The sequence below is a fragment of the Maylandia zebra genome, linkage group LG5 (assembly GCF_041146795.1).
Source record: "Maylandia zebra isolate NMK-2024a linkage group LG5, Mzebra_GT3a, whole genome shotgun sequence".
In the NCBI taxonomy this organism is placed as follows: domain Eukaryota; kingdom Metazoa; phylum Chordata; class Actinopteri; order Cichliformes; family Cichlidae; genus Maylandia; species Maylandia zebra.
The window spans coordinates 8,533,123-8,551,375 of record NC_135171.1 but is presented as its reverse complement, the minus strand read 5'-3'; the positions used below and the strand labels follow the sequence as shown (position 1 = coordinate 8,551,375).

The window sequence follows — 18,253 nt, the reverse complement described above, 5'->3', positions numbered from 1 at the left end:
CGATCCCAAAGTGTGACCACTTTTCCAGCTGTCTAAAATGACTTATTGATTTTTCTTCTCCCTTTTCTCCTTCCGGTCTCTTCTCAATTTGTTCACCTGTTACTCTGGGGTGCCTTTGCTGGATAGAGGGATAAGTCATGTCACTGTGTTTAGGGACATGGAGTGTGCACAGAATTAAGCAAGGAAAGAAACCAGCTATCTGCACGGTGAGGTTGATGTTAATCACTGCTTTGTAAGAGAGCAGGGTCTAATTGAAGAGGGACGCAATTGCAAAAACGAGATAATGACTTTTATTTTTAGGTAGAAGACTTGATGAAACCTCTGAGTGCTATGAAAACATCCCTCACGTATCAAGCTGAAGTCAAGCGGTGCTCAGTCCTCCAGTCTTCATTGTGCTCTGTAGGAATTAGCATTTCTTTTCTTTTTTGAAAAGCAAAATAAAGACAGGAAATGAGAGTAGAAGGATGGATGGAAGGTAATGTTTGAATGCATTACATTTTTCAGTAATGCAGTAATGTAACAAGTTACTGTATCGAAGTAACTGAATTACATTACAGCTACCATTATTTTAATTGTGACACAGAGGTCCTCCAGAAATTAGCTGCAATCAGCTGATTTCAGTTTGTGTGCAGGGAGGACAAACAGCATGATAACACAAAGCTAACAAAGATCCCAGAAGAATGTTAAAGCTGAGCGAATACTAAATTGAGCCTAGGAGCCGGAACCTTCAAAGTCTGTGTGTTCTGCCTTCAACGGCTTTCACTGGTTTTCTGTAGACACTATAAAATATCCTATGTGTCCTCATTAGGATAGGGATTTGTGTTAGCGTTTGGGACTGTAGCATTGGGTTTATATTATTAACTCTTCATTATATGAGAGTGCAATGTGGAAATAAGTGAGTAGTGTAATGAATTACTTTAATAGACAGATACCGCCTGACTGTTAGTTGTCAGCTAGCAGTCAGCCACTGGGAGTCTGTCCTCTTATCTACTTTCCACTTTAAATACGTCGTTTCACTCAGTTGCAGACTAGAAAAGTTAGCTATAGATGGTTTACTCAGTATAATTCTAGAGTCTTTACCTAATATATATATAAAGCGCATTAAGGCCACTGTTTTGATTTGGAGCGATATAAATAAAACTGAATTGAATTTCATATTCTTTTGCTAGGTTTTGTTGTAAACCTCTTCACCGATTAAAATATAAAAACTTTGATTCAAGTTTTGAAAATGTAAAATAAATGGATAAAACTTCACAGTCAATTTGGGCATCATCATTTGCAGATCATCAAAACTATTTCCAGTAAACAGTTCTTCAATCATCCATTTCAATATAATCTAATAAATAGATGCAATTTAAAAGAAAATTAAATACACAGATGTGCAGACGTAGAGGTTAATTAATTCTGAGACAGGCTTTATGAAGGTGTTTCTTTGGACACTGGCTGCTTTGTAAAGGATTTTCAGTCCCGTTCTTGTATCTTAGAGGGGAATGTTTTTTTCAAGCTCTGTTTTAACCAACCATACAAATTAAAGTGTATTCAACCAGCGTTATTGTGATAGATATGCGTAGGACAGCTTTTTGGGCAGAGTTTGATTGAGCAAATAGAAACAACCTGTCATGGTCCTGGGTCGGTGACCCAGCGCTTTTAGTTATCATTTTCTAGTTTATGATGATGATGATGATTATTATTGTTTGAGTTCTGTGTGTTATATTTGGTCTGCCTTTGAGTCTGTGTCTCTGTCTATGGGGTCACCCCATCTGTTTGTGAATCTGTCTGTTTAGTTCAATGTCTTGTCTGGTTCCATGTGTCTGAGTTTCCTGTTTTATTGTGAAGGTCCGTGTCGTATGTGAGTGTGATCAGTTTACGTTTCCCCTGTCCCGTCAGCCCAGATTCCTCCCAGCTGTGTTGCCCTCCTGTCTCTCATCCCCTGATTACTGGTGTGTGTATTTAAGCCCTGTGTGTTCTCCTGCCTGTTGCCGGTTCGTCTGTATTACTCAGTGTCAGTCTGTGTATCCACCGTGTCTTCTCCCTGTTGTTCATCATCATCATCCTCCTCTGCTCGTTTTCATTCAGGTTTGTGCTCTGTAGTTTAGTTGTTTCCCAGTTTAGTTTAGTTCGAGCCCCGTTTGCTGTTTGTCCACATTCTTTTGTGTTCAATAAATCACCTTCACTCCTCTACGACTGCCTGCGACTGGATCCTCATTTATTCCACACGGCTCGCCTCGGCAGCCGTGACACTCGGCAGCCTTTGCGAAAACGGGACATTAGAAGACTACCAAAAAATGCCATCCATACTATGTGAATTCTATAAATTTATGGTTTTCCTGATATTCAGTTTTTGTTGTTTCAGCTGAAACCGTCAATTTCTTTCAAGGAGGAGATTACATGCTCTCACAGTTACCACAAGATAAAAGAAAAAGAATGATATTCTTTTCAGCTGTGCGCTAAAAAAGGTTTCTCTGACTGAGTGACCTAAATAAACTAACCAGGCATGTTCTGGTTTGTCAGATCATTGCACCAAGTAAAAATTACTTCTATATATTTTTAAGTTACACTCTGTTAGAAATTCAAAATGATGTCACAAAGTTTGCAGATGTATTACCACAGTTTTAGTACATATTCTGGACTGTATACTTTTAAAAACAATAATGTAAAAATCGAAAATCTTTTGTGATTAATTTTATTAACGGACAAAACACATCAATGGCATTCACTAAGAAAGTTTCACAGACAGGCAGAGACGGGTCTTGCTGCTTGTCTGTAGAAGGCTATTTGAGCATTAAGAGGTGCCAATAATTCCAGTGCCAATGAAGAGCGGCAGCTGAACAACAAGCAGTATAATAAGAAAAGCAACAATCCCTCATTTAAAGTTTGTATAAAAAGTTTGTGAACATACATTGAAAACGATGTAACTTTCTGTCAGTGATTCCTGGAATACCGCTTACATGTGTTAAAATCACGGCTGGCACAGAGAGGGTTATTTGGTCTGGAGGTCGTTGTCCTTCTGTGGGGAGAGATGTTTGAGCGATCACCTAACGCGTGACAAAGGAATCCGCTGTAACGCTAATGACGGTCTGCACTCTCTTACCTGTCTGTAAAAGTTGGTTTGGGCATTAAAATCACTGCAGCAACTTTTGAGAGATGTGCAGAGCACGAAAGGAGAGTTAAGAAAAAATCCAAAGAAATTATATAGAAACTGTATATAAAAGGATCAGCTGTGGAGTTTTTCCACCTATAACTAAATAAATAAATAAATAAATACTGCAGGTTGGATCTATTAGCTGGACATGTACTCGTTGTTGGATTTGAAGTGTCCCTTTCACAGCGCAGTATTTTTGAACCAGAGCATGCAGGCATTACTGCATGCGTTTAAATTTCGATTTCACATTTTATATAAGTACATTAGCAGTGCAATGAAATCATTGTTTTATGCCTTCATGTTTAAAAACACAAGCCATCAATAATCACAGAATGCAAGAAATGACAGTGTGAAGATGAGAGTGCACGCAGGGTCATGTAAATGGAGACGAGTGTGGTCAAAAATATGAATTATGATACGTTCATATTTTCCAAGAGGCTCTGTTCAAAAGTCCAGCAGATACTCTCCTCAGGTCGCTGACATTCACAGACTGATGTTACTTTTGTGTGCGATATATATAAGTCTGGTGACAGTTTGGCAGTCAGAGTGACTGACGGAATAAATTATAGCGTTGGGATAAAACAAAGCAAAAATGCCTGATTGACAGAACTTTATTTCTATACTTTGTGTTTTAATAGAACAACAACAATTTGTTAAGCTAACAAAAGAAACTAATCAAAACCCAAATGGATTTGCAGATTACATGGAGTAGTCTTGTGTGTGTGTGTGTGTGTGTGTGTGTGTGTGTGTGTGTACATATGATCTATATCCTGCATGTGCATGCAGCCGAATTTGTGTAGGTTCACCATTACAAACAGTTGTGTTTTAGAGCTGTCCATGGTGCTGAAATTCAAATAGTTTGAGTGCAATAAAAGTTTATGAAGGAAAAATGTGTTATTTCACGCTCCTGCCTGGACTTTTACGTGACTTGAAATTGATGTAAGTCTGTGTGTGCGTGTGTGTGTGTGTGTGTGTGTGTGTGTGCGTGTGTGTGTGTTTGGGTCTTTTTTAGAACCAGAAATTGGAATGGCACTATACTTAGGGGGCCCAACAGTCACTGTGGGGATCAAATGCCAGTTCTCATGAATTTGAAGGCATTTTTGAGGCCTAAAATATGGTTTTAGGGTTAGGTTACAAATAGGTTAGGGTTAAGCATTCATTTCTGGTGGTTAGGGTTAGGCTATAGAGCTGAGGAAAGCGTTTTGTCAATTCTTTGTCCTCACTAAGACATGAAAACGAGTGTGTGTGTCATTAAATAATAGAATGATGTGAACATTTTCTATCATCAAGTGATAGAAAAGAGGAGGTTATTTAAATTACAGTATTATGTGATGATCTTGTTTATTTCTTCTTCACTTTTTTCCTGCTGAGTGTTTTTGACAGCGAAAATCTCTGCTGTATGTGGGGAGGACAGTAAAGAGTGGAGCAGATAAACAGGAGATACTTTAAACACACACAAAAAGACTGGATGAGTTAGTAGAACTGCTGGTGTGAGCTAAAAGGGTAAAGACCGAAAATGTGTGACTTAACACTGTTTCAACTGTTCAGCTGAGATTCATCCACTTATGCTAACTAATTACAGTTAAGCTAAATCATTCATTTTTTGTGTGTTGCTCCTTCACCTGCACACTACTGAGTCTTTTAGCTTTTGAGCCCAATTGTGTGCAGTATGGAGGGTTGATAGCACTACCCTGGTGGGCGTACATTAACCTCTGGAGCCCTGGTGGCAATTCTATCAGTCAGTCAAAAAAGCAGGATGACTGGACTATAGTGCATATCGCCCAATCCTACTGTGTGTGTGTGTGTGTGTGTGTGTGTGTGTGTGTCTGTCTGAGACACCAGATGCAGCTGACAGAACAGTAGTAAATGATGCTCTGGAATGACAACATATTGGTTTAAACATGACTATAGGAAGTAGCATGCTGGAAGTATTTCTTGGCAAACATTAGCTTGACACAGTGACTGCATGCAGGAGTCTTGCTGTCAAGCTGGAGTTAACAGATTTCTGATATAATGTTGTTCGTTAAGAAATATTTCCCCCAGTCATAGTCATTTTGACATTAGGTTCAATCAAACGTGAGATTTCACACATTTAGCTGTCAAATGTTTTTAGGTTAGAAAATTCTTTTATCCATTCTATGCACGCATAAGGGAAATGATAACGGAGGCAATGAAGGGACTTGAGGACAGATTGGAATTGCTATTTCAACACTGAACTTTTCATCAGGCTCTCAGAAGGAAAGCAAATATGTATAATTTGCAGAATGTTGAATTATTCTTTCACAACCTGATAAGTTTTGGATACAGAGCTGCATGTAAAAGAGTATGACGCATACTTGCCTTTGAACGCCTCAGATCTGTTTCATGTTTTGCTCTCTGTTCAGCTCTGAAGTTGAGCCCCGCTTAAGTTTAGTGAAAGATTCAAACTTGAGCTGGTGTGTTCTGGATGTGCAGTTCTAATACGATTATCTGTCCTGATATGCAATGAATCCTGATATGCATATGGCAAGAATTCTTTCTACTTTTACTACATGTGAAAAACAAATTAAAAACTAGCATACAGGTTAAAATCATTAAGCGCTGTACCTTGGTTGGTGTCAAAAATATTGACGTTCTTGGTGAACTTGGAGCTTTGGTGTCCCCCGCCCTGCCGCAGTCCTCCTAACAGGCACAGCCTGCCAGCTGGGTCCCATATCACACCCCCATAGGAACGTTTGCATGGCATCATGGGTAGCGTAGTCCAAGATCGCGTCTCTGTGTCGTACACCTCAAAGGCCTTTAACGGTCGCTTACACTGACGGCCACCTTAAGGGTAAAAAAAAAGTTGTCTACTAGAGTGACAAATAAAGTGCAGACATAATAGCTGTGCTCGTGTGTTAGTACCTGCCACATAGAGCTTATTGCCAAGCAGATGTGTGTTAGCATCGTAGCGTGGGGTCGGCATGGAAGGAAGTAGCGCCCACACGTCCTTTCGAAGGTCATACTGCTGCAGGATACTACGGGGAAGCAGGTCTGCACACATTCCCCCAAGAGCCAGAGCACGGCCATCTAGACACATGCACAGAGACAGGACATTTCAGACATTATATCACGATGATTACAAAAGTGGAGCTACACTTCTCCACCGCATCCTAGCTGATGGAAACAAGTTGTGGGCACTTCATGAAGTGCTAAAAAATCTGCTCATCCACAGGCAGACACGGATGAGAAGTTAGCTTGTGACAAGGCAAGAAAATCTGACAGACGAAGGACAGAAAGTACAGCAGTAGAATAAAAATGCAAGAGTCCACGTCTGGCACTTTGGCATGACACCCCAAGCATAAGAATCGAAAGCGAAGGCGAGTGTCGAAGCGTGAGAAAAGCAGCATTAATCGTCAAAATGAAGAGGAAAAGAGCTGCAGGGAAGCAATCTGCATTTTTATTGTGTGTTTACTTTAGTCAAGTGTTTCTTTACAAAGCCACTTGACTTCAGATTCTAACCTCAATGCATCTGCATTAGTGACAAGAGGGGAAGAAAGTTTGCAAAAACACTTTATATTCATTTGGGGAAAAGAATGTCTCATTACCACAAGTTCATTATTAAATATCCAGAAAATAACGATCCCACAAACGTCAATAAAAATGGCATCATTTAGTCAATGTGGTGGCTGACGCTCCATTCAGAAATACCAGATTTGTTTTAATTTGCTATTATTGATTATTTTGTCAGACGATCTGTCTCTTTTTCAGCTGCTCGGGATGAGCTGGGGGATGAAAGTGCGAGCAAAGGGCAGAGGATCGAAAAGTGGTCAGGGAGATAGAGGGAGCACAATGGAGCCCATACACAGCCAATAAGTCTATGTGTATACAGCATCTATCTGCGTTCCCTCGGACACTGACAGATGCACCGGAGTCATAGAGAAGCTCCCTGAGAAGACCGGTCATACTAGCTGCAAAATGTAGGAATAAATCAGAGCCCCCAAATATCGCTCCAATGACTTCAGACAGCAAAACAGAGCCGACTTTTTGGTAAAAATTAAAGTGCACCCAAGTGTTGTTCTGAAGTTCACACTGGAGAGCAGCTACTCTGATTATCTTCTTCACACTTTGCACAGTTAATTCTTGATGGATGCATCTTGTTTGTTTTTATTGCTCTCATTTTTAGGCACATAAAATTAGCCATAACTCTTTTATTTCCTATGAAATTTCAGAGTTTGAACTACACATGGGCACAGAAAATGTATGGTTTTAATTTTGACTAAAGTTATTCTCCACTGATGACAATAGATAACGTGACAATTGGGAGATTAACAAGGTGACAGATAGCTATTGTATAACTGAGCTCAGGGTGGCAATCATACATATGGACCTGGCATATGTGTGACTCACTCAACACCAGGAATAATACCAAGCAAGCACCACACATTGATGGAAATAGTTTTTCTGTCCTTTATTTACCCCAAATTACTCATTGAAAACTGGGTTGTTTAGTCTGAATAACGCTATAAATAACGGCCTACATTAGACATCAGTTTAGACCATATATAACCCAATACAGCCATAAAACAATCACCTCCAGCCAAAACCTATTCAAAAGATAACTTCACCAAACTGTGACTGATTCCCATTCATGCACTTAGCAACTTTGATATGTTTCCTTGATTGGCTGATGATGACCAGTGCACATTACAAAGGCTAAAATTGGGTTAAATTTGTCTTAAATGGAACGTTGAGTGGTTATTTTAGCCATTGTTTCAAAAATATAACTGTATCTTTCTTTGTTTCACTTAACATGATTAATTTTTTGCCCACATGCTAATGCATTCATATTTTCTGTGAAACAGCTGTGATCAGACAGCCGCACGTGAGTGATGTTTCTCACGGGTTTGTGTTTCATTGTATGTTTCAGGGAGAGCGTATTTGTCCTGAGCTGAGCCTCTGGACATCCATCATCCAAACACTGATGATATTCATTCAGACCTGCAGTCGACTTAAAATTGCCAGTTAACCTAACGTGCATATCTTTGGACATGCATGTGCGAGGAAGCCAGAGTACCCGCAGAGAACTCATGCAAACTGTGAAGCCCCAGCCGGCTTTGCTGTTAAGCAAAAGTTCTAATTACTGTGGTGTCCAGCCTGTGGGTAATAAAACTGTACCCACGTGCTACCGGAGTCAGATTTGAGTAGTCTGCAGAGTTTCTGGAGGTGTCAATGTGAGTGTGAATGGTTATCTGTCTCCCTCTGTGTACACTCTGAAGGAACAGTCTCATGTCCCCAGGGATTAGCTGGGCTGAAACCCTCCAGCTATCACGAATGTCTTAAACAAACACTGTCATGGTCCTGGGCCATGTGGGCCCAGTATTCTTAGTTTCTTGTATTTTTGTATTTCGTTCCCTGTTTAGGTTCTGTTTCCTGAGTTGCCCTGTTATGTTGTTCCCTGTGTGCTTTCCCTTTGTGACTCTCACCCCCTGTGTGCCCCTGTATGTATTCATGAGCCCTTGTCCCCTTTCGTGTTTTATTCCATGTTTTCCCCAGCCTGTTATGTCTGTGTTCTCCCCGTGCTCTCTCCTCCTGTCTGAACCTCTGTGTACTTCCTGTTTGACTCTGCCCGTCTCCCGTCAGTGTTATGTTCACCCCGCCCTGTCTTGTTATGGTTATCTGTGTCAGCTGTGTTCCCCGTGTGTTCCCACTTTCCTCGTTAACCCTCTGTGTATTTCTGTCTGCGTCTCCCTCTGTTCGGCGTCGCGTTCTCCCTCATGTTGTGTGTGTTCCTCCCTGTGTCTCTTGGCGAGCTTTGTATTTAGTTTTCCCAGTTTAGTTTTGTATTTCCTACGTTCTGCCTCTCCAGCATTAAAGCTGTGATTTTTTGAGTTCATCCCCGTGTCTGTGAGTTTTGCATTTTGGGTCCTCCTCCTGCCTGCCACACAACGAATCATGACAGAAGAACGCGACCACGAACTGGACCCAGCAGCTCACAACCCCTCCGCGGACCTCCAGGAAGACTTGGTCTACACGGTGGAATACCACTGTGAGGAATGGGCGACGCTGCCTAGAGGCGAATACCGGGAGACCGTAGCCGTCCGTCTTCAGCGGATGGTGTCCGGGCTCCCGTGGCTATTCGGCGCGCTGCGCCCCCACATCCGGGACTTTCTTGTGTCCGCCGTGGGCATCCGCCCGGGGCAGCTGTCCCAGAAAGAACCGGAAACGGTCAGGATCGGGACCATGGGGCTCACCACCGTTACGCCGCCTGTTCGCTTCTCATCGGCTTCTACATCTTCGCCACCGCCTGTCTACACTGCGTGGCGCACGGAGATGCCAGAGGCCAGCGACTTCGGTGAAGAGGAGCGGCAGCAGGTGTTACGGGCGTATCGGGAGGACGAGCTCCGTTGGAAGCCCTGGCTTATCACCGAGGAAGAGCTCTCGTCAGCTGTCCCACCACAGACCGACCACCCACCCTCGCCGCCGCGATAGGGCTACTCGTCTCCTGCTTCCTGCCTGGCACGAATGTGGTCTGAGGGCGAGGAGCCGGTCGCCACGGAAGGCCAGGCTGAGCCCACTGCTGCCCCTAAGAGGAAACGGCGTTCCCGCCGCTGTCGCGCACCGCCACGGCCCGTTCTGCCCTCCACTGAGCAACACGAGGTGGCTGTGGGGGGCGCGGATTCCGACCTCGAGGAGCGGCAGCGCGCCGTATGCGCGCAACTGGAGGAAGAGCTACGAGGGGAGCCATGGCTCGCTCCCCCCTACGATGAGGTTTTCCGCGGGACACGGCTAGCCCTTGGGGACCCCGGAGTTGCCTGGGACTCCCGCCTGCCACTCCGCTTACTACCGCCTCCTCAGCCGCTGCGACGCCTCAGGAGCCTCCATCTCCCATGTCTACGGGGCCCACGGCCAAAAGAAAACAGCGTTCGCGTCGTCACCGCATCGCCCGACGCTCGGAGGTGAGTGAACCTGTTCTGTCACCCCAAGTTTCCTCTGAGCGGACGGCATGTGAAGTAACTACAGACTTAGCCGGTGATATGGCTAGCAATGAGCTATTCACCAAGCCACAGGCTAGAGGCAGTCCTTCTCAGTCGATCATGACTGCTTCACTCAATCCTGCAGGGACCACAAAATCTACACATAGACTGAAAGAGGCTTCCACTGATTCTCAGGGTAATCGTGTGAGTAGTGGGGTGAAGGTGTTTCCTTTTGTGTCTTTTACCATGTCTGAGGTTCCATCCAAGTCTGAGCTATCTGTTTCTGAGCCTGACCTCAAGAACTGTGTTTTCTCACCTCCGGGGCCCTCTGAAGCCACAGTAAGCAAGGATATTGCAGAGTTGGCAAATCATGAATTAAAGTGTAACATGACTAGTGATCCTGTTTTCCCTGCTACTCTTGTGTTTAATGAACTGAAAACGGTGAATGCCGATCATGAACTCACTCTAACCTGTCAAGATGAAAACATAAATGCTGATCATGGTAACCTGGACTGTGTAACGTCACTATATGAATTCTGTCTTCCTGAAGGTCATACACAGGGTTATTCTGAACTGTTTTGCTCCAGCACCAGTACCTCCACTCAGGAGATGGAGGCTGAGATCAGGGTTAATGTGACACCGTTTTCTCCTGTCTCTGTAAACTCATCACTGGATAAGATTTTAGCCTCGAACAATGGTGTAACCACTCACTCTCAGCCTGAAGTGTCACCTGCTTCAGTTAATGGTTTACGTACCGTTTTACCTGTATCTGTCTCTCCACTCAATATAGTCATCACTCTGACGCCACAGATCACTGCGGGTGCAGGTTCCAACAAACACATCCATCCAACACACCACAGTCATGCTACCACGGTGACATTGGTTAGGTCCATACCTGTGTATTTACTGTTTTTTCAGGAGTTAGCTCCTGATGATCTAAGCCTTGTTTTTGTGGATCGAGTGGCAATTCTTGTTTTCCGTATGGTTGAACCAGCTCCTCTGAGCCGCACACTACCATCGGTCAAGTCCAACCAGCTTATGTTGGCCTCTCCTAGGATTACTGAGACTGGGCCAGTAACCTGTGAGCCACCTTGGACTGATGCAGACTCTGGGAACCTAATGATTGCTGGCTCAGAACTGGTGGTCCCTACCACTGTTCACTTCATGGTTTTTCGTGCCAAGATGTTAAGCCCTATAGACTGTTTTCTACCTGCTTTCTCTCTCTCTGGGTTTGTGCCTCAGCAGCCTGTGTTTCCTCAGCTCCTAGTCCAGCCAGGGGCCTACATAACTGTTTGTCCTGCAGCTGCTGTTGGACTCCCAGGTGTGCCTATCCGGCACCCTGCGGCGACACCACCGCTTCACGTCACGTTAGCTGGAGGGTCCGAGGGGCCCGTCCAGCCACCCGTCTCCGCTGGGGGGTCCGAGTGGCCCGTTCAGCCTCCTGTCTCCGCTGGAGGGTCCGAGGGGCCCGTTCAGCCTCCTGTCTCCGCTGGAGGGTCCGAGGGGTCCGTTCAGCCTCGCGCCACGTCAGCTGGAGGGCCCGAGGAGCCTGTCCAGCCGCCACCTGCGGCCGCCTCATCCTCGCCTGCTGCAGCTCCAGCCGGTGCTTCGCCTGCTGCAGCTCCAGCCTGTGCTTCGCCTGCTGCAGCTCCAGCTGGTGCTTCGCCTGCTGCAGCTCCAGCCTGTGCTTCGCCTGCTGCAGCTCCAGCCTGTGCTTCGCCTGCTGCAGCCTCAGAGTCTTCGTCCTCGTCTGGTCCTGCCTCGACTGGTCCTGTGCCCACCGGGCCATGGCCAGCACGCCTAACACTGGAGAGCCGCCGCTGCCTTCCGCGCGGCCGGCCTCCTGAACTGCTCCGTCATCTCCTTCGCCGCCGCCGCTGCCTTCCGCGCGGCCGGCCTCCTGAACTGCTCCGTCTCCTTCGCCCCTCCTGAACTGCTCCGTCGTCTCCTTCGCCGCCGCCGCTGCCTTCCGCGCGGCCGGCCTCCTGAACTGCTCCGTCGTCTCCTTCGCCGCCGCCGCTGCCTTCCGCGCGGTCGGCCCCCTGAACTGCTCCGTGTCGCCGCCGTTGCCGTCCGCACAGTCGGCCCCCTGAACTGTTCGGACTCTGGTGCTGCTGCCCTTTGGGTTGGCCCGCTGGACTGATTTCTGGACTGTCCCCTGTGCTTCTGGTGGTAGTTTTTGTTTTGGCCTTCCGTCCTGGGCCCCCGCCGCCCGCCCTGGGTTGTTTTCCGTTTGGTTTTTTCTGTGTTTTGGCTGTCTGGTGCCAGCCCTTAAGGGGGGGGGGGGTGATGTCATGGTCCTGGGCCATGTGGGCCCAGTATTCTTAGTTTCTTGTATTTTTGTATTTCGTTCCCTGTTTAGGTTCTGTTTCCTGAGTTGCCCTGTTATGTTGTTCCCTGTGTGCTTTCCCTTTGTGACTCTCACCCCCTGTGTGCCCCTGTATGTATTCATGAGCCCTTGTCCCCTTTCGTGTTTTATTCCACGTTTTCCCCAGCCTGTTATGTCTGTGTTCTCCCCGTGCTCTCTCCTCCTGTCTGAACCTCTGTGTACTTCCTGTTTGACTCTGCCCGTCTCCTGTCAGTGTTATGTTCACCCCGCCCTGTCTCGTTATGGTTATCTGTGTCAGCTGTGTTCCCCGTGTGTTCCCACTTTCCTCGTTAACCCTCTGTGTATTTCTGTCTGCGTCTCCCTCTGTTCGGCGTCGCGTTCTCCCTCATGTTGTGTGTGTTCCTCCCTGTGTCTCTTGGCGAGCTTTGTATTTAGTTTTCCCAGTTTAGTTTTGTATTTCCTACGTTCTGCCTCTCCAGCATTAAAGCTGTGATTTTTTGAGTTCATCCCCGTGTCTGTGAGTTTTGCATTTTGGGTCCTCCTCCTGCCTGCCACACAACGAATCATGACAAACACAGCTGAAAGCAAGACAAATGAGCAGCCCGCTGATCAATGAGGTCCATCAGCAATTTGACCTATTAATGTATGTTTATATACAAGCTGTCAGAAAAGGTTTTAAATGGCTCTTTGGCACACACACACTTATACACCCCAACTAAGGATGAGGAGTATGTCTATGTCTGTAACAGATCTTATTAATGTTCCCTACTTCACTGTGAATGCTCACTACTTGTTTTTTTCTTTATTTCTTTTACAGTGTAGGGATATACTAAGAAGATCAAAAGAAAATACAGAACAGTGAAAGCAGAGAGAAGAGTAAACAAACCTAAAAGCTCTTTTATATTATATTTCAGATTCTTCAAAGCAGCCGACTTTTGCTTTGAAAACATCTTTGCACACTCTTCAGTCTCATGAGGTCATCATGTGGAGCCTTTCCAACAGTCTCCAAGTTTTCTACATATGCTGAGCACTTACTGGTTGCTTTTCCTTCACTCTGGACTCATTAAACTCATTCTGAAATGTGTTAGGGCAGTGGTTCTTAACCTTGTTGGAGGTACCGAACCCCACCAGTTTCATATGCGCATTCACTGAACCCCTCTTTAGTGAAAAATAAAATATGATATTTTTTTTGAAATTCAAGACATAGATATGTTTTTTACTGGTGCACAAAATGAGCCATGCATGTCACGGCGGAGGCTCTGCCGAACCCCTGAGACTGACTCACCGAACCCCTAGGGTTCAATCGAACCCAGGTTAAGAACCACTGTGTTAGGGTTTCGAACACTTGTTTGTGGCAGCCAGGTGAGCTAAAGCTGCTGTTCATCACTATCCTACCTGTCCAAATGGCCCTGAGAGTATTTTGGTGATGAGTTTTGGTTATTGTAATGTTAAACCACATTGCTGCCTGGAATGCTGAATAAATCACCAGATGTGTCACCAGTGAAGGGCTATTTGCTGTACAATAACACTACCTAAGCAGAATACAACACATGAACACAGAAACATTAAGAAGCCAAAACTTCCAGGAGTTACTGTTAGCTTATCTGTCTAATGGTAGATCCGTAAGATAGCTTACCTGTTAACTGAAAACTATTAGGTGGTAACCTGATGAAACTGGTAAACATAAGGCCAGCTAGGGCTAAACTGTCATCAAAGCTAACAGTGGCCACTTTAAAAAACAGCAGCTAATCAAAAATATAATGTACGTTTTTACTTTCAGTATTTGGTTTGACTCTTTGTGCAGCAAAAGTTACAACTAAATTTTTCCAAGAACGCAGTGTGGCCTGGCAGCTTGGAGGAAATTTAAATGTGTTAAATGTGTTCTGAATTCTGTGTTCAGAACACATTTAACTCCAGGATGGTGTTTGGTGGTATTCTTCACATGTCTGCTCTGCAGCTGAAATCAACAACACTTACAGATTTTCTGAGTGGGATGGTTTAGTATTCAAATGGCATCATTGTGTTATTACAGTTCTACAATATCAACAATTCCCATGGACTGTACATATTCTCACAAAGAGATATAACAGTACAATCCCGACGTATGAATCTTGATTTTTTTAAAAATTGTTTGTTGTTTTTCCCTCAAAACTGCTGATTTCATTTCATTTCACAATCAGTCCTGATCAATAATACAACCTCTACTGCCAGTATGTAGTCACAACGTAGCTATGAGATGTTTACCAGTCACCATTAAACAGAATCCACAGAAGAACATGTTGGGTAATACAACACAAAATGACAAACAAGCAAAGCCAAAGACCTTTACAGAAGTCAAAATCTCTTAAAAGTATATGAAACTGAGGCCAAGTGCAAACTCTGGAGTAAAAGCTAGCATGTTGCAAGTCTACCATAACTATGAATAGTTGTTTGTAAGGGGGCAATTAAGGAGGAATATTCTAATTATTTTCAGTAACCATTACAAAGTAATTTTGCTTAAAATGCATAATAGAAACTTGCTATAGAAACAGAAACAGACGCAGTGTGGTGCATACAGTTTATGTATAATCCATACCTTTCACTGTAATGGATACACCCATCAGTGCCTCCCGTAGAGCACTTCTCTTCCTCCACCTCCCCTCCTCTGTGTTATACATCTCCACCACCTTCAGAGGGCTCTGGTCCTCTCCCACTCCTCCCACCACCAGGATCTGCTTTCCCATAACTGCCACAGCTGCCCCAGCACGAGGAGTGGGCATAGGGGGCAAGCTTATCCACCGGTCCCCCTGAAAATTGCGAGGAGGAAGACACGTCAGCTGTCAAAGAACTGGGTTGTATTTAACTTTTTAAATTAGAGTTCTGTGTTCAGATAAAGTCCATGGCTCCTTTAGTTCAGGGTACATACACATCAAACAGATTCAATGCTTGCGTGTTTCTTATAAATTCATATCTGTTTCATTTCTAGCTTAAAAAAGTGTATTTGTGTCTTTAACGGACTGAAAGATTTTTATGTTTATTAATTCCTGCTCAGAAAACAGTAAACTATCAGCTCCGCTGTCCACATTGTTTACCTCTGGGGAGTAGAGCTCCAGGGATGGACATGGCCTTCCTGCAGCGTCACAGCCCCCCAGCATGTACATCTGCCCCCCCACTTCAGACAGAGTGTGATAGACACGGCCGCTGGGCAGTCGAGCCAGGCTCTGCCAGTGAAACTCTTGGGCACTGGGCACCGCCATGACATCGGCACCCAGTCGGAGACTCTCTGGGGAGCTGGGGAGCAGGTAGGCGGAGGCCCAGATCCAGAGAAGAGTTAAGGGCAGGATTATTCAGGGAACGCTGAGAAGATGAAAGGTGTGTTTCCTCACCTCTGGATGGTCTTCCACCTCACACTGGGCCCTGGAGCGGAGACAGCATCAGGCAAAAATGGTTTTAGTAATGCAACATAGCACAGCATAAAGATGGGAATCAGTGGCAGTGTTTAATGGTAGTGTACATGTAGCTTTCAGTTGAGTTACCAGAATGAATGTTTACAACAACATGTTAATTTTAGCGTCTAACATGTTAGACGCTATCTAAAATAAGTTAAGGCTTTCATGCAATCAGAGTCAGATCTGTTGTCATTGATGAACTGTACTTATCATGTTTTCATTTTTCTCACCCCAGTGGGGGAGTATGTAATCGATTCAGTTTGTTTGTCTCTCTGTCTCTGTTAGTGTCAGCAGTGCAGTCGTCCACAGTTTTCAAGAGAAAATAGATGCCAATAACAGCTTGAGTTTATTTAATTTTGCTAAAAAACCGGTCAGGTTCAAGGTCACACCAACTGTGAAAATCAGTAAAACTTTATATTACCCACAGTTCGTTATGGACCGTCATCAAACTTCACAGCAATACACAAGACCTTGGGGGACATGAATACCTCTGTTGGCTAAGCATCTGATCTTGTAATATATCATATGAAAGGGCATTGACAAAGATGTACAACACACTTAATATTTTTTTAAAATGACAACCTATGATGTCATATGATGTCACAACGACGCCATAAAGTTTTTTTATTTGATAAAACAAAGTTTAGTGAATGGAAAAAGAAAAAGATTGTTGTTTACATTAGATTAGTGACAAGAAGTTAAAGTCAAGACACACAATTTAAGCAAATGTTATGAGTTAAATTCATTCAGGGATATTTCTTGCAATAGAATTTTGACATTTTTCATAGATTTATTCTTCCTTCTGCTCCTCGGTTTGTGTGTACTGTGTTATACTTAGGCTGCAACAAAGAACGAAGTCACACTGCCAACTGAATAAAGATTTACAAAGATTTATTAAACTTTAATTATGATGTGAGGAAAAATGGATCACTTGTGCAAAGAAGTCCATGGATAAATTGGCAAATGTATTGCATGTGACATATGTGCAAAAATCAAATTAAGATAATTAGATCAGGAAGAACAAAACAGTCGTGCTATCATGTAGAGACGGTGCAAGCACCTTCACAGGGAGGAGTAAAGTTGCAGCAGGAGAGGAGATGGGGCCACGGCCTTAAAAGGAAGAATTTAAATAGCCATGCATCACCTGCATCACACATGAAACTCTTGTAAGACTAAGCGCACACACATAGCAAACCCTGCATTAAGGTCTGAAGCCGTAATAACTGACATAGTTTAGAGCAGGGATGTCAAACTCAAGTCCTTGAGGGCCGGTGTCCTGAAACTTTTCCATGTGTCCCTGCTGCAAGACACCTGAATAAAAGTAGGTCAATTCCAAGTCTCTACAGAACTTGACTGCATGCTGAGGTGGCAACCCCTAACCCTGCTCAAGTACATTTAAATAAATGTAAGTGTTTGAAAAATGTACTTTTATTGCACCATGTTCATTCACTCATGAGCTGCTGTAACATGAATCAAATGGCTGAATCTTGCTAATGACCTAATAATTTTATTCAGCTGTGTTGCAGCAGGGACTCACGTACAAGTTTCAGGACACCGACTCTTGAGGACTGGAGTTTGACACCCATGCACTAAACAAAGTCTGTTGATGGGAAGCAGAATTTGTGACCTGGAGTCACTTTAATGTGTTTGGCACCCGATTGTTTTTGTTTCAGTGTACTTTTTGCCTTTCAATTATCCTTTCCACTGAGATGGACCCAGCAGTAGGTGGAAGAGTTTGGTTCACCTTAGATGGATTCTAATGGATATAGGCGGTATGCCACTGCCCTGCCAGCTGGACTACATAATGTATATGTATATATGGCTGGTTTCAGTCATTATGCAAATGTACTGTTTATAAGATTGGGGAAACCTGCAGTCAGCTGAGACTGAAGAAGTCACTTGGATGAGTGACGAAACGTTTCTCCCACAAAAAGCTACGTCCAGATGAACAGAATCAACTTTTTGGAGATACATAATGTATAGTTTTGTCAATTATGGGAATCCCTCTGTTTAATGTTGTGGTCAATATTCAAATAGGAAGATTGTAACCTTCATTTAACTTTATTTTTTTAACCTATTAATGCTTTTTAAGGTTTTGCTGTTTTCACTGACACTTCCAAGTGCTTCCAAACACGTTATGATAAATACCTAAAAAGCACACTTTGCTGATAATATGCTCATCATAGGCTATTGTGAATAGAATTTTGAGCTGAAAAATTAATTTAATCCATTTTGCAACAAGGTTTAACATGACACAATGTGGAACAAGCTGTAAATACCTTCCATATGCACTATAACAAGGTGTTGATAATCAACTTAACTTGATTAATTAATGATGACCTCTGAGAGCCTATATAAAAGCACAAGTTATAATAGTTTGCTGATGTCTTTCCTTCTTGGCACTGTGCTTACACAGGCC

At 43.9% G+C, this 18,253-nt stretch overlaps 1 protein-coding gene across 4 annotated transcripts in view; it reads right to left on the bottom strand.

The window, feature by feature from the left end:
- Positions 1-18,253, bottom strand: part of klhdc8a (kelch domain containing 8A) — a 74,575-nt gene that overhangs the window by 13,292 nt on the left and 43,030 nt on the right. For 2 of the 4 annotated variants that reach the window (XM_004559895.2, XM_004559897.4), the window contains 5 exons: positions 15,772-15,802; positions 15,478-15,676; positions 14,982-15,192; positions 6,026-6,190; positions 5,729-5,947 (listed from right to left, as the gene is read on the bottom strand). In XM_004559895.2, the coding sequence (XP_004559952.1) occupies positions 5,729-5,947; positions 6,026-6,190; positions 14,982-15,192; positions 15,478-15,642 (760 nt within the window). In that variant the 5' untranslated portion in view covers positions 15,643-15,676; positions 15,772-15,802. Of the gene's footprint in view, positions 1-5,728; positions 5,948-6,025; positions 6,191-14,981; positions 15,193-15,477; positions 15,803-18,253 lie in introns of all 4 variants that reach the window. The other 2 variants (XM_076883682.1, XM_004559896.2) reach the window with 1 other exon arrangement.